General features: G+C 37.4%; 2 protein-coding genes across 2 annotated transcripts; both read left to right on the top strand.

The window, feature by feature from the left end:
* The first annotated feature begins 576 nt into the window (after positions 1-576).
* On the top strand, positions 577-5,162 carry arl13a (ADP-ribosylation factor-like 13A). Its single transcript, XM_047802564.1, has 9 exons — positions 577-671; positions 924-994; positions 2,065-2,314; positions 2,425-2,530; positions 2,698-2,903; positions 3,274-3,361; positions 3,428-3,692; positions 3,770-3,886; positions 4,746-5,162. The coding sequence occupies exons 1-9, from the start codon at positions 613-615 to the stop codon at positions 4,811-4,813; spliced, it is 1,230 nt and encodes a 409-aa protein (XP_047658520.1). The 5' UTR covers positions 577-612; the 3' UTR covers positions 4,814-5,162.
* Positions 5,163-11,577: 6,415 nt separating this feature from the next.
* On the top strand, positions 11,578-13,809 carry tmem35 (transmembrane protein 35). Its single transcript, XM_027135234.2, has 2 exons — positions 11,578-11,836; positions 12,766-13,809. Exons 1-2 carry the CDS (start codon positions 11,717-11,719, stop codon positions 13,126-13,128), a joined length of 483 nt encoding a protein of 160 aa, XP_026991035.1. The 5' UTR covers positions 11,578-11,716; the 3' UTR covers positions 13,129-13,809.
* The last annotated feature ends 2,546 nt before the right edge of the window (positions 13,810-16,355 follow it).

The following is a 16,355-nucleotide window of genomic DNA, read 5'->3' as shown; positions in this document are numbered from 1 at the left end:
CAACCGCCACTTGAAAATAGCCAGTGACTCAGCTGTCCGGACCTCTAGGGGAAGTTCATTCCACCACCTTGGTGCCTGAACAGAGAAGAGTCTTTTTGTATACTTGCCTCTTACCCTGAGAGATGGTGGAACCAGTCGAGCAGTGCTGGTAGATCGGAGGTTGCAGGGTGCAGTGTGAGGAATGATGAGGGCTTTGAGGTAAGAGGGAGCTGGTCCATTTTTGGCTTTGTAGGCCAGCATCAGTGTTTTGAATCGGATGCATGCAGCTACTGGAAGCCAGTGGAGGGATCGCAGCAGCGGGGTGGTATTGAAAACAAGCCGGGCAGCTGCATTTTGGATCATTTGCAGAGGACGGATTGCAATACAGAAATGCAATACAGAAATACAGAAATGATTGGAATACAGAAATGTGTAGTCATAATTCTTAGAAATTCAGGATTAAATCTATTTATAATAAACACAAACATACACAGATAATGTTATAGTTTGTGACAGCTTTAAGAATTGTCCAGTAGCCCAACAGACATGGCTTCACTGTTAGTTTAACCTATTCTACAATCTGTATACAGGTTTGAATCAAGAAGAAGATGGTGTTCTTCTCCACATCTCAGTATGTTCCATTTGATGAGCAACTGCTGCAACTGGGTTTTCAAACTGCAGCAACCCATGAGGTATATGCTACCCGATATAATCACAGTATTCTCTGTATTATTTGCACTGGTGTTGGGCTCATTAGCAAAAGACTAAGAACGGTGGCTTGACTGTAAAAACTCTGAGTTACTTATCAGGAATTTTAAATTTAATTCAAATCCCAGAAGTGAACAATATCATCTTCATATGTTTAGTTATAATGCAAAAATTTGTAAATGTATCAAACTGAGAAAAACAGGAACCACATAGATAGACCTCTTCTCTTTCTTTAGGAATGTTACTGTGCTGGTGGTTGGTCTTGACAAGGTTGGAAAAACATTGTGTATCAGAGGAATGTTAAGAGGTAAAAAATGTCATAAAATCAGGTACATTAGCTTAGAGTTATGAAAAAATGTTATGAAACTATCCTTCAATTCAGGAAGGATAGTTTTTATTAAAGGAGGGTCTAAATAACAATTGCGGTGTCCTCACAAACATCTATAAAGAAAGAAAATACATCACAAAATATATGCAATGTTCAATGTATACAGTAAATAAGAATCATGTATGTTTTTTTCTCCAAAACATGAAAGAACATTCAGAAACCAGGTGGGGGAAAAATAATGAAACCCTTTTCAGCCAGTTGTTATTAATGAAATACACAACATTAGTTAATCAAGAGGTGTGACTACCTTTATAAAAGCAAAACCTTTAGACAGTATGGTGTTCTGGAGGGCTGTGAAAGGAAGGGTTATAAGGTCATCTCCAAGCAATTTAAAAGTCACAATTCTACAGTGAAATGATTTTTTTTTACCAAACGGAGAGTCTTCAAGGCAATAGCCAGTCTTCTCAGGAGTGGGCATATCAGCAAATTCAGTCAGACTTCAGTCAATCCAAGGTCAGACTGTTTAATGCTATATAAAATATAAAGGAATAACGACAAGGGATGCATCATGTGACCTAATGGCCTCTGTAAGAACATAAATTTTTTTAGGTTTATGTATGGCTTGGGGGGGGGGGGGGATACCGTGGCTTAGTGGTTAGCACTACAGAAAACGTTTACTTCATTATTGTTGCTGAAGTTTTTTTTAAAGGTTCTACATACTGAATTATAGGGTGTATATTACACTTACCTGAATTGGGTCACTGAAAAGCAAAAATAAAAAATAAAAAAATAAACTATGATTGGTTCAACTTGCCTTCTCTCTGTCAGCAGTTTCTGAATGTTGGTTTACTTTTTAATGGACAATTGATTACATATTTAAAATCTGTTGTGTTGCCTGTTTGTTACCTTTTGTTATTTATAGTTTATAAAAGTTGGTGAAGACCATGCAATTGTTATTTAGACCTAGACCTAAAGGACGATTTCTTTTTCTCATGACTGTATATAATTAATAATGGTTTACAATATTTTCTATGTCTACTTTTGTTTAGCTCCTCTTGGAGAAGTGAGTCCTACTCATGGATGTGTTCACTATGAGATAAGGCTGGAAAATTTCCTGGTGAATTTGCTGGACACGGGTGGAAGTCCTGAATTTCGCTTATGCTGGAGAGAATACTATGGCAAGGCCCATGGAGTTATTTTTGTTGTAGACTCCAGTGATAGACACAGAATGAAAGAGGTCAAAGAACTTCTAACAGACATGCTGAGACATCCTAAATTGGCTGGAAAGCCCCTGTTAGTGTAAGCCATCATGTTTAAATGCTCTTTAAAATTATTCTTAGAATTAATGGTATTACTGGTTACTTCTACATGCAAAGTAAACGATTTCATCAGGCTGTTCCTCTTTACAGATTAGCCAATAAACAAGACAAAATGAATGCCTTACTGGGAGTTGAACTGATTGAGGTCCTGTCTCTGGAGAAACTGGTCAATCAGAGCCAGTCTCTGTGCCATGTTGTGAGTAACATTGTGGGTTATGACAGCATAAGATAAGATAAGTAATGATACATACCTGTAATGATATTTTACACACTTTTGTGATGTGATGTAGCTATTTCAAGGTTTGCTGTTATTTGCAGTGCCTGAGCAAATTTATGAATAATAAAGATTTTCTTCCACAAAAGGAGCCATGCTCTGCCTTAATCGACCTGAGCCGATGGTCAGACAGGAGGACATTGCGTGGCCTCAGATGGTTACTACGGGCTGTGGGCCTCGACTATTCGGATCTCTGTGCCCGTGTGGTCAGAGATTGTGGAAGGCAACCAGGACCAGAGGAGAGAGAAAGGGGAGCAAAGACAGGACAAAGTCAGAAGAAAAACAAAGTTGAACGGTGCCTTTTGTTTTTAAATCTGTTTGAAATAGCCTTGTTCTATTTGCAGATATTGCCATTTATTTTTACAAAAATGGCACAATTAGTTTTCTAATTATATAAAAAATGGAAAACAAAACAAAATCCACAACCAAACATTATATTTATTTATTTGACTAATTTAAACCACATATATATCTATATATATGATATATATGTGGTTTAAATTAGTCAAATAAATAGGTACAATATACATTTAATAATATTATATTATTTTTAATTTAATGCAATCTTAAAATAGGAAATCTATACTCAACATAATATTAAAGAAAATTTCACTTGCAAAGGTGGCATTTGTTGCAGCTTGTAATTTAAGTGTTGGCATCTGCAGACTTAAAACAAGTAAACCAGTCAATAACCAAGCACAGTGCCCCCTGGAGGAACAACAAAATAGCCATCTACAACCAACTATTCTTAAGGTATGCTACATCACACACAAACACACACAGTATTAATTTAAACTAAACTATACAATCTGGTTACAGGAGAATTCCTTTCAAAAGAAGATGATGAAAAAGAAGCTTAAAGTTAAGATTAAAACAATGAGCGTGAAAAAAGGGAGCAGAAAAGAAGTGGATATGGAACAGAAGGAAGAGGATAAAGAAGTAAATGAAGCAGAACGGGTTGTTAACAGTGAAAAGGATAAGTCCAGTAGTGGCCTTTTGCTACAAAAATATGGGAGGTTGAAACCCAAAGCAAAAGTGCAGATTTTGGATTATCCAGAGCCTGTGGAAGCCACATCCCCTAAAGGTATTCTGCTAAATAATACTTTACAATCATTTTAAGTAGATATTTGTCTAATGAAGGCTTACTTTATTCTGCTATAGCAGGTAATGGACAAAACAAGAAAAAGAAAAAGCCTGTGAAAGGAAAGAGAAACAGGATAAGCTCAGAAGAAATCCCTGTAAATTATAGACAGCCTGCTGATCTCTCTGCCACGTTTGGTAAGTCTCACTGAATTTTAACTATTTTGGATAAAATCAGAATTCCACTCAATCACAACTGTGGTCACAATGTAGTTCAGTACACTAGGTGGTGTTCTGCACCTTAACTTAACTTTTTTTAACCAAAAAAATGCAAAAAAATATATATGAGGGTTTGTGCTAAGACTGTTCCCTTACAAAACTTAAATCATCTGCACGTGAAACATCCATTAAACACCATAGCTCTAAATCGCAAGAACTGACACTCAACACCGTTAAAAAGAGCTCTTTATTAGCTTTCAAATGATACCAGCCATTCTAATTACATTACCTGAGAATGATGCTTGGAGAACTCCATTTACAGCTAAAAGGTTTGGCTGACCTGATGTGTGGGATCTTAGACTAATCATGTCACTATAGTGGAAATAGTTGATTGCAGCTCTAAGTTATTTAAGTAGGAAATATAAATTGAAACAATTTGAGCCACTTAAACGTGATGAGTTCTGTGTCTAATTCCAATTCACTTTATATGACTGATTGTGTTTGTGTGTTTATTTTTTAGTAATTGCTGTTTGTTAACAAGTTTTCTGTAAGAAGGCATTCATTTATCACTTATCACTTGTAGTAAAGACTACAAGGATATCCAAATAATAACCTACTTGATGGTTCTTTGGATAAAGCTGGTTGATTCCACTTGTACAGAGTATTTTTATTATTTAAATGTTCTCTTTGCCTTATATTAGTTTTGCTAGATATCCAACAACTTGATCAAAAAAAAAAGTTTTTTTCCTAGCCTGTCACACAAGTAAAATATTTTCTGGAGTGAGTAGATCTAGAATCTCATTAAAATAAATAATTTTATTTGCCTGTCTCCTGATAGATCTTTACAGGAAAGCTATTTTGGCTCTAAAAGCCCAACAGGATCAGAGTTTGATGCCAGAACAGTGAGAGGACTGGAAATGTAATGGCAGAAGACACAACGATATGTGAAGAACATTTCATTTTATTTTTACCATAATATGGATTTCCACAGAGGTATAATCATCTGGCTGATCTTTTTTACTATCTATAAAACCCTGAATAATCTGTTTTTAACAGACTGGTGTCCTTTCAATAAATATTGAAAAAAAAATTTTATTGGATATTTTTCAATATCCAGTAATGTAATTTTTTGCTCTTATTTCTTATGTAGAGCCCACTGAACCATTTTAAACATTTCTTTATATTTTTATCTCTAATGTTTTGTATTGTAATTTAATTTTAATTTTATTACTTATAATTTAAATGTATGTTTTCTTCTGGTATCAACTTCTTAAATGTATGATACATTTTCATAATTTGCTGAAATAAGTTGTTACATTATGCTTTGTAAAGTCCTTTGAAATAAATGATTGCAACCTCGTTTTTAATTTTCCATCACCAATTTAATTTAACAATTTATTTTTTTTACAAACTAACTATTAATATTATTATAAGCATTTATTGCTAAGATGAAACTTTCTGGTATGCTTTCATTCACATAACGCATTCATTTTCGGTTTGCGCTATAATGAGTATTGCGCTAGTATTCTAGCTTATGAGCTTTTATATATATATTTTCAAAACAATTCAGCACAGGTTCAGTGATCCTTCTCTGGGATTGCTTTATAATACTGTTTTAACACTAGAAATACTGGATTTTTTATTTTCTGGTGCAGGTCCCATGGTTTGATTCCCCCCTGTTGAGATTTTCACAGTTCTTCAGCCCTGCTTTTGTTGTGCAAACGGCCCCATCACCTGCGAGGCCTGGCTCATTTGCATTTGTTCACTCAGAGTAGCTCAGATCCAAGGCAGGCCAAACCTCTGTCTGTGACAGAAACCTTCAAGGCCTATCTATACAAAATAGTCTGTTTAATTTATATAAAAAAATTGTATGCTAAGGTTTGTCATTGCCATAGTACATATCATATTTATACAACCCTTGTGCAGACCTGGGGTCTATTTGACTCATCTGGAAAGTTTAATGTGTCATAACCTGGGTTTCCTTCTACATATTTGCCTGAAATTTACCAGGATTGTTCCAAATTATGAACTTTGCAAGTAAAATTAATCTTGTCCTCCCGGGTCAATTTGACCCGGGCACATTTAGTGGGGCAATAGGTTACACTTTTACCCTTTTCAGCGCAATGAACATACATACCTGTACAGACACAAAAATGCACACATAAAATGTCCACTAACACACACACCCAAAACACACACTCACACACACACACACACATACACACACACACACACACACACACACACACACACACACACACACACACACACACACACACACACACACACACACACACAAATTGGGCATTGCATTTCATTTATGCCTTTTGATACACTTTTGCTATGCCTTTGCCTAGCAGAGGAGTGTGTATGACACATGAGGAGTGTGTTTGGAACAGTCAGAGTGTGTATGAGACATGAAGAGGAGTGTTTATGAGACATCCCTTAATTGGGAAAGAATGAAAAGTTGCTAATACATGAATAAAATGAAAACTTGCTAACACTTCAGTCTCCAACATATGTTTGTAGACAAATGTCATAAGCTGAGTGAAGTTATGGTCCATGGCTTTTGACATGTTCTTACACATACAGAATAAAATGATGTAATTTCATTTCATTGGCCATCAATGAATTATAACACCAAAAGTGAATTTTGAGAACAAGAACCCAACATGCCTCCACAGAAGATGCACCGTGGTACTGGGAAGCCCTGTCTGAGCCAGACGACAAAAGACGGCACTGAGTGGGTAGAGGAGGACATTGGAATGTCCAGTGCAGTAGCAAATCGCTTGTGCTTCACTGCGCAAGCTGGACCCTGGACGACTGGGGAACTTTCCCAAGTAAGGAGATGCATTGCAGACATATTTGGTCTCCGAATCCGTGGCCATCCAGAACTTGATCCCAAATTTGTCTGGCTTGGTTGCGATATACTGTGTGAATGGACAACAAACCATGGTAGGGAAAGGGCTGAAAAGGGCAAAAGTGTGACCAATTGCCCCACTAAATGTGGCCGCGTCAAATTGACCCGGGAGGACAAGATTAATTTTACTTGCAAAGTTCATAATTTGGAACAATCTTGGTAAATTTCAGACAAATATGTGGAAGGAAACCCAAGTTATGAGACATTAAACTTTCCAGATGAGTCAAATAGACCCCAGGTCTGCACAAGGGTTGTATAAATATGATATGTACTATGGCAATGACAAACCTTAGCACACAATTTTTTTATATAAATTAAACAGACTATTTTGTATAGATAGGCCTTGAAGGTTTCCGTCACAGACAGAGGTTTGGCCTGCCTTGGACCTGAGCTACTCTGAGTGAACAAATGCAAATGAGTCAGGCCTCGCAGGTGATGGGGCCGTTTGCACAACAAAAGGAGGAGAACAATGGAGCTGTAGGGGTGCTGGTAGGTGTGAGGTCCAGGGATTTTACGCAAAATTGCACAGGTTTAGCAAAGCTAGTTTAAACAGACCCTAAATGACTTTGTTTTATCACATTTAGCAAATCCCTCTTATCTTAAGGACCTATTGTTTTTAAAATGACATTTTATTTTAATACATTTATTAGGTGAACCGTTGCATGGACAATAATTATAATCAAATAAAATGCAAACATCAGTACCAGAATTAGGCCATATGGTATTCATTTAATGTAGGTATATACCAAAATATATTGCTTATTTCCCAGAAGGATGCCAATAATTCTATAGATGATAGTATTATTATGATGCTCCTTCTTGTTACTCGTAGTAGCTGTCGGTTACTGGATTTATTAAAGCTTCCACCCACTTATAGAGAACATATCCATTTTCACCTGACAGTATTTTTTTCCCTTCACTGGGTGTCATTCAATTAAATCCATCTGTAGATGTTCAAAGGGTCGCTGTGGTGGAAGATGTGTGCTCTGGGAGACTTTTAAGATTCGGCCAGTATTGTTTGGTGCACGCTCTATACATTTCTCACAAAATTTTTGGGAATAGTTAGCAAAGCCCTTAAGGTACCAGTATCACTGTTGTACATCCCCCTTTTGACGCATGGTCTTGCCCATGCGCCAACTTGGCATAGTATGGAAACAATTTCTTTGGCGAGCATGGTTTGTCATTGGGGCCATACCAAGCCCCATCTCTTACCACACCTCCTGCTTTTCTCCATTTGGCTCTTTCCTCCACTGTAGACTGTGACTGAAGATTTTTAAGATCAGCTGTGGGAGTACTTTCAAGGGAGTACATATTTTCAACATACAAAACATTTTGTCATTCACTGAAAGTTTCTGTTTGGCTGTTTTTGCTGCTTGGGCATTACCCTGTGATATAGGATCATTTTTATCAGTATCCGCCTTGGAGGCGTGGGTATTTACAATGAGTTCAGAAATCAGGCCATTGTACATGATCGCTTTACCTGCAGAAACCTGAAGAGGTCAGGAAACCACTGTGTTTAATAGTTTACATTGCAGCAGCAATGTCCATAAACTTTTTGGCCAATTCAACGTAAGGGCTTTTCTCTCAAAAATGGCAAACGACTCCATCTTCCCGAAATGCGGGCACTAAACCAACATGTTGGATAACATCAAAGGCAAATGGACTTATTGACGAGGACTCGGCTGGAGCAGGTGGTGGCCGAAGCATTCAGTAGCAATGTAGGAGGTAGTTGAGCCACAATTGCCTCATATAGTTATACTTTGATTACATTTTGCTAGCTGTCCGGCAAACTGACACATTGGGGAAAAAAGTCAGCAATGAGGAGCAGATCATCCTCCCTGCACCTATCAAAATCTTCCAACAAAAGACACAGCATAAACGTGATTAAATCAAATGCCATGATACCCAGACACAATATACCAACAAACTATACACTGACAAAGATATCCCAGACGAGCCCCCAAATCTGTTACAACTCAGTCTAGGGTTCGGAGTTCTAGCTCGGGATTAAGTGACTTGATATCTTTATAAATTGGGTCAAAGACCCAAAAAGAAACAAAAGAGAATTTCTAGGAAAGGTTATTGGTATATTTTCAGAAAGGGAATAAATAATATATTGTATACAAACAACTGTACAATGGCATCTCTTCAGGTTTGGCCCAAACCAAAATAATAGACATAAAAGAGTCTAATAGTTAAGTAACAATTCATACCTGAAAGGAAAGAAAAGAAAAATGCAGTAAGACTTCCCTGACTCCCTACAAAAAACACATGGGGAAAAAAGAACCCACTCTCAAGAAAAAAAATTGCAACCACACCCCTACTGCCAGTGAAACAGTGTGTATGCATATATACAAATGGTAAAACACAGCAAGTCCAATGGAAAACCAAGTTCTGAATCAGAAACATGAAGAAGTCAAAACCAGATCAGGAACTATTACGAAACACAATAATCTCCACCTTCTTCTGCATCCTCTTTATATAGCTGATCAGTGATGAGGTCATCGATATGTGGGAAGGATCAGGGCAGGCTAGGGCAGGCCAGAAACTTGGAATAAACCTAGCTTGGAATAAACCTGCACACAAACATGTACAGAGAATACAATACAGTCCACAAAATCACGGATTGTAACACCATTAAATTTTCATGACGTTATATGTGGGAACACAGATTTAATTTACACCTGGTCATTTAACGCATCTTAGATCATTATTGTACCCTGTTAAATGAAAGAAATCCAACTTCAGTCTTATTAGTAATATGTAAATCAGCTTGTAACTATTAAATAATTTACTTCCTTTTTCCACCTCATCAGACTCAGAATCAGAATCAGCTTTATTGCCTGGCATGTTTTCACATGCGAGGAATTTGTTTTAGTGCCAGAATCCAGAATGCTCTTTAATGCTTCTCTAAATTGAACAAATAAATTCTTAATTGTTGAGCATTATGGCCAAACGTTTTGAATGGCCTTTATGTTTGCTATACACTGAAGATATTTGGGTTTAAGATCAAAAGATCAATATGAGATGATAAATCAGATTTTCAGCTTTAATTTCTTCATATTTACAATGTGATGTGTTACACTCGTACCTTATTTTTATTCCTTTACTTTATTTTTATTTCCCAACCTTTTATTCTCACCTCAAGTGTAATTTGCTATTTTTATATTTTTAGATTGAGGACAGGGGACATGTAATGTGTATGATTGTATGGCACAAATAAAATTTGTATTTCAATCTTGATATAAAAAAAATTATTCCAAAATAAAATTTCAAAGTTATTGGAACCGATAGTCTTTTAAAGAATGAAGCAAATAACATTTCATTTTTTTGAATATCACTTGCTCGTAATAACTGCATAAAGCCAGGAACCAAGTGACACCACCAAGCTCCTGCATTTTTCTTTTGATTGGCTCTTTCAGGCTTGTCCAGGTGTTGTTTGTCTTGGTGGAGTCCCCTTCAGTCTCAAAAAGGTGAAATGCTGCTCAAGTGAGTTAAGGTCTGGTGATTGACTTGAATTTTTCCCCTAATGTAGTCCTTGGTTGTATTGGCAGTGTGTTTTGGATCTTTGTCTTGCTCCTTGATAAAGTTAATTTTTTAAAACTGGAACACAGAGCATTTCCATAAACTTCTGAATTTATTTTGCTGCTTCAATTATGAGTTAAATCATCAATAAAGATTAGTGAGTCTACCTACACAAAGATTCACAGAGGAGTTTGAATGTAATGTATTGTATTGTATTGTATTGTATTGTATTGTATTGTATTGTATTGTATTGTATTGTATTGTATTGTATTGTATTGTATTGTATTGTATTGTATTGTATTGCGGGGGGGGCATGGTGGCTTAGTGGTTAGCACATTCACCTCACACCTCCAGGGTCGGGGTTCGATTCCTCTTGTGTGTGCGGAGTTTGCATGTTCTCCCGGTGCCTCGGGGGTTTCCTCCGGGTACTCCGGTTTCCTCCCCCAGTCCAAAGACATGCATGGTAGGTTGATTGGCATCTCTGGAAAATTGTCCGGAGTGTGTGAGTGAATGAGAGTGTGTGTGCACTGCGATGGGTTGCACTCCGTCCAGGGTGTATCCTGCCTTGATGCCCGATGACGCCTGAGATAGGCACAGGCTCCCTGTGACCCGAGTAGTTTGGATAAGCGGTAGAAAATGAGTGAGAGAGTGTATTGTATTGTGTTGAACCTTTCTTTCTGCACATTTTTGTAGAGGTTAATAGTCATTCCAAAATCTTTAGTTGCTCATATCTGTATTTATTTGTGAATTCCAATCAGGCTTTAAACAGTGGATTGTGATACCTTCATCTCTGCCCTGTGGAGGCTATGGACTATTGTTTTGGGTTGTCCTCACAGCCCTCAAAATCTTTCTTCCTGAGTTCAAATAAATTCTAGGTTAACACTTCTAGAAATATCAGGAAATAAAAGCTGAAATTCTTATCTATCCACTGCTATTCGTAATTTTGTCCCCAAAAACAAATGTTTTCAGTTTATAACAAAAGAATTGCCATTTGAATACATTCAGAGGGGAATGTATAATTTATGTTCTCATTTCCATCAGATTGCTATCCAATTGATATCATATTTACCAAGTTATAAAAATCTTTTAAAAATCTCTTTTAAGTTTTATTTTATTTCTCTAACTCATGTGACTGTACTCCAGTGAGCATTGTAATATACACTCTTTCATGTGAGTAGTTTCATTGGTCGACCTCCAGAATTTCCCATCAAGACGGTGTCGCCCTCTAGTCGGGATTCAGGGAGGCAAAGCTGGCTGTTCGCCATGTTTGGGTAGCCCCTCCCCCCCCAGCATCTTCAGTACACAAGGAGAGCAGACACAACGAATGAAAGACAGAGCTGGACTTTTGGCAGTATTGACCGAATATGGCCTCGCCGAGAACAATAACCATCGTCGCCCTTTCTTTTGCACTTGGCCTGTTTTTCGTCTTTATGGGAACGATTAAACTTACACCGCGATTAAGCAAAGATGCCTACAGTGAAATGGTGAGTGTGATAAAACGAGCTGCTGCACCTAGACCACAAACTGTGCATCTCTAAATGTGTCTTTATGTGGTCCTGTTTTTTCTTAAGTTACCATTGCATTACATCATGGTGGTGCTTTGGTGGTAGATAAAGAACTGCATTACTGTGCTGTGCTCTTCTCTCACATCTAACTGCGGTTTCGGTACGAAGCTATTGTTTGATAAAGTGCTTTGTTAGTCCAGGAGATAAATCCTACAGCACAGTCTCAGTACATGTATTATATGCCACAGCTATACATTAATCTGTCGTTGATGAAGTTGCATTGTGTACTTTATTTAGCTACAGTCAGACGTTATGTGCTGTAAATGTAACGTTTGCAATGGCGGCGCCTTCGAGCGAATTCTGTGATGCACCTGCATTTGTTTCTGAACGGACCACCATAACAGACAGTTATGGTGTAAAACATGGTCCGGTTAAATGAAAAAAAAAATTATCGCGGTGCGTGATAAATTGCTTGGTATTGCAAGCTTGTATAATTCTGTTGTGTAGTTAAACATTAGCTTTAACATTAACATAATATTCTTTATCTTTCTGTCTTCCTCCCACCCTCCATTCCTCTCTTTCTTTCTTCCTTCCTTCCTTCCTCCCTCACTTCCCCTTTCCCTCCCTTCCTTCTCCCCAATTTCTTAGAGGAGGAATTCAATCTGGAGTATGTGGCAAATATAAGGGTTAAGGATTTTCAGGTTTTCTCTGTGGTTTCCGATTATCACTGTCATTGGATTTCCAACTTGAGCAATATATTAGTCAATAAACTATTACAAATATTTGATTACCATTATAGCTCTGATCTCTTTGGAGGCGTTTTGGCAACTACCAGCTAAAGAATCAATGTCATCTTCATGGTGCTTTCTTTATTGTAATGTTTAATTCAGCTCCTGTTCACTTTTCAGAAAAGGGCATATAAGAGTTATGCAAAGGCTCTGCCGGGTTTGAAGAAGCTGGGCATCACCTCAGTGCTTCTGCGCAAGATCATCGGAACTGTGGAAGTGGCATGCGGTGTGGTCCTGACACTTGTCCCTGGAAAACCGAAGGATGTTGCAAACTTCCTTCTTCTATTGGTCATGCTAGCTGTGCTCTTCTTTCACCAGCTAGTTGGTGATCCTTTGAAACGATATGCTCATGCACTGGTTTTTGGGATCTTACTCACCTGTCGCCTTCTGATCGCACGCCAGAGTGATGACCGACCTGAGAGAGAGGAACAACGAGAAGAACAAGTCAATGCTCAGGAAAAGAACAAAATCAAAGTGTCTTAGCTTCTTCTTTTCTGACTGTTAGTAATGCAAAACAATGTGGACATTTCCTGAATATCATATATGACATGGCAAGTAAAAGATGGTCACCACAAAAGGTGATTTTCTGTACTTTACACCCATACAAGCTATCTAAACATTTCTTTAGTCTTCAATTTAAAGTTATATAACTTGTATAAATATAGGTTTATGCAATACACTCCTATGTAAAGCTAATATTATTATTAAATCACCATTAGCTATAAGGCCCAATTATTATTATCATTATTGTTCCCATAGTGACTATTTCAGTTTGACACACTGTAGTGTAGACACATAATGGCTACTTAATTCCAAAATATCAACTATAAAAAGTGCTGTTCGTTAGATAGCATGAAGAAATAAACAACATCCTGCAAAACATTTAAACACTGATGCATTGCAAAAGATATGTTTTCTCACAATAAGTTCTGAGACCATTTCTGAGCATGATACTCCAGCGGTTGCCCTCTTGTCTACATGGCACAAAATGTTGAAAATGTTTGTGTGTAAAGGTTTGCTGTTTTGTGTTAGTACTTGCATTATTTTTAATTTTGGATTTTTTTTTCATAAAAAGAGGTAACTGTTGCTTTCACCTTGCTTTTAACACATTTTATTTGGTAACTGTCACTTGTAAAAGTTCAATAAAGGTATTCTCATCCTTCATATTTGTATTAACCTTATTATAATAGACTAATCTTAGTTTTGATCTCAATTTAAATAATGTGATATCTGTTTAAGGTAAAGGGAATTTTATTTACATTTTAAACTGCAAGAATGGATTAAAGTTTCAGATATTCCTTACCCACATGTTTTTTTAAACAGATACTACCAGTAGCTATCCAACCCATTCTAAAGATAATAAATTCTTCCTTTAGCACTGGCTATGTGCCAAAATCTTTTAAGCTAGCAGTTATCAAACCTTTGATTTAAAAACCTGACCTCGACCCAACCCAACATCCCTTTATCTCCAAGCTTCTAGAAAAGGTTGTAGCTCAGCAGTTATGCTCATACCTACATATGAATAATATTCATGTCAGTCAGGATTTAGGCCTCATCATAGAACAGAGACAGCACTGGTTAAAATCGTACATGACATGTTACTGGCCTTTGATCAGGGTTTTGTCTCTTTGCTAGTATTACTTGATCTTTGTGCAGCTTTTGATACCATTGACCATTCTACACTACTTGATAGGCTAGAACATGTTGTTGGTGTTAAAGGGACAGCCCTCTCCTGGATCGGATCTTATTTGACAGATCTATATCAGTTTGTAGATCTAAATGGTGACCACTCTAAACAAATGAAAGTAATGTTTGGTGTTCCACAAGGCTCGTTGCTTTTCTCCCAATATATGGTGCCCCTTGGTGCAATCAATCGTAATCATGGTATTGGCTTCCACTGTTATGCTGATGACACGCAGCTATATGTTTCAGCTAAGTCAGATGTGTGTCACCAGCTTAATAAGATTGAAGATTGTGTGAAGGACATTAGACAGTGGATGCTTACTAACTTCCTCCTGCTTAATTCTGACAAGACTGAAGTGCTTTTACTAGGACCACAGGCAGCCAGAAGTAAGCTTTCTAATTACAGACTAACACTGGATGGTCATTCTATTACATTCTATTGCAGCAGTAAAAGACCTTGGTGTGATTATTGACACTGGTCTCTCATTTTAAGCTCACATAAATAATACCACAAGGGTAGCCTTCTTTCATCTCAGAAATATTGCTAAGATAAGAAATATGTTGTCATTACATGATGCAGAATCACTAGTTCATGCATTTGTTACCTCTAGGTTGGATTATTGTAATGCCTTACTGTCTGGATGTTCCAGAAGGAGCATAATCAAGCTCCAGTTAATCCAGAACGCAGCTAGAGTCCTGATCAGAACCAGATGATATGAACATATTACTCCTATCTTATCCTCATTGCATTGGCTTCCAGTCAAGTTTTGCATTGAATATAAAATACTACACCACTGTACCTGAGAGATCTTTTTTTTTAATGATCCGACACGCCTACATCGATCTAAAGCTGCAGGCTACTTGGTAGTACCTCAAGTACAAAAGGCTACAGCAGGGGGAAGAGCTTTTTCTCACAGAGCCGCACAGTTATGCAACAGACACCAATTAGTGTCCGGGACTCAGACACAGTCTCAGTATTTAAGTCCAGGTTATAAACACATTTGTTTATTTTAACTTTTTATGAATAGCTTTTCTTAGGTAAATGAGGGTTCATGGGCATTGAGAATTTGGTGAACACAGTCATACCTAACAATTTTTCTCTCTCTCTCTGTCGAGCTATATATGCCACTCCGGAGCTCCCAGTGTTCTGAGTTCCTAGCCCGATCGTCTCTTCTTATAAAGAGATTTCGTCAATCGATGTTCTACCGCTGGCTAGAGTCTTGTCCCCCGGTTGTCACCTTGCCATTGATTGATCTTCATGGTCAGCCAGTGTCTCATGGGATTGTTGTGAATGAAGCTGCCCGGAGACTGTCATGCCTTCTTTTCAACCAATGTTGTGTCGGTCAGCTGTATTGTCTGTCTTTATCAGCAATCAGGTCTGCGCTGAACTCAGAGTTTAAGATGACCCATTAGTTCCTCAGGAGCTCTAAATTGCACTATTATAAACTATTGTAGAAAGGACATTATTTACATTTTAGCTCTTCTCTGTAGAGTGTCACCCAAATGATGATGGGTTCCCTTCTGAGCCTGGTTCCTCTCAAGTTTTCTTCCTCATATCATCTCAGGGAGTTTTTCCTTGCCGCTGTCGCCTACGGCTTGCTCAGTAGGGATAGGTATAGATATATATAGCATTTTAAATTTGAAGTTAATCTTTTTAAAATTTATTTTAAACTTTTATTGTATATATTCACTTATGTTTCTTCTTATTTCTTCTTCTTCTTATTATTATTTGATATATTTCTTTCTTTTTTTCTCTCTATTTTCTGTTTCCATACTGCTGTAAAGCTGCTTTGAGACGATGGGAAATTGTTAAAAGCGCTATACAAATAAATTGAATTGAATATTTGTCTTCTTATAATAAGATACTGATTTGGCAATTGTTTTTTCATTTGTGCAGCATGGAGATTCTGTAAACGGACGCTGTGGCGTCAAGAGTATGTGTCTATTCATTTGAACAGTACAAACAGGTTACAGTGATACGGCCATTTTACCTCTGGGTGGCATAACTGAGCTAAACCGGAAGTTTT

The sequence above is a fragment of the Tachysurus fulvidraco genome, chromosome 17, assembly GCF_022655615.1.
Source record: "Tachysurus fulvidraco isolate hzauxx_2018 chromosome 17, HZAU_PFXX_2.0, whole genome shotgun sequence".
Lineage (NCBI taxonomy): Eukaryota > Metazoa > Chordata > Actinopteri > Siluriformes > Bagridae > Tachysurus > Tachysurus fulvidraco.
The sequence above is the reverse complement of the archived record's forward strand: the minus strand, read 5'-3'. Positions and strand labels throughout refer to the sequence as shown.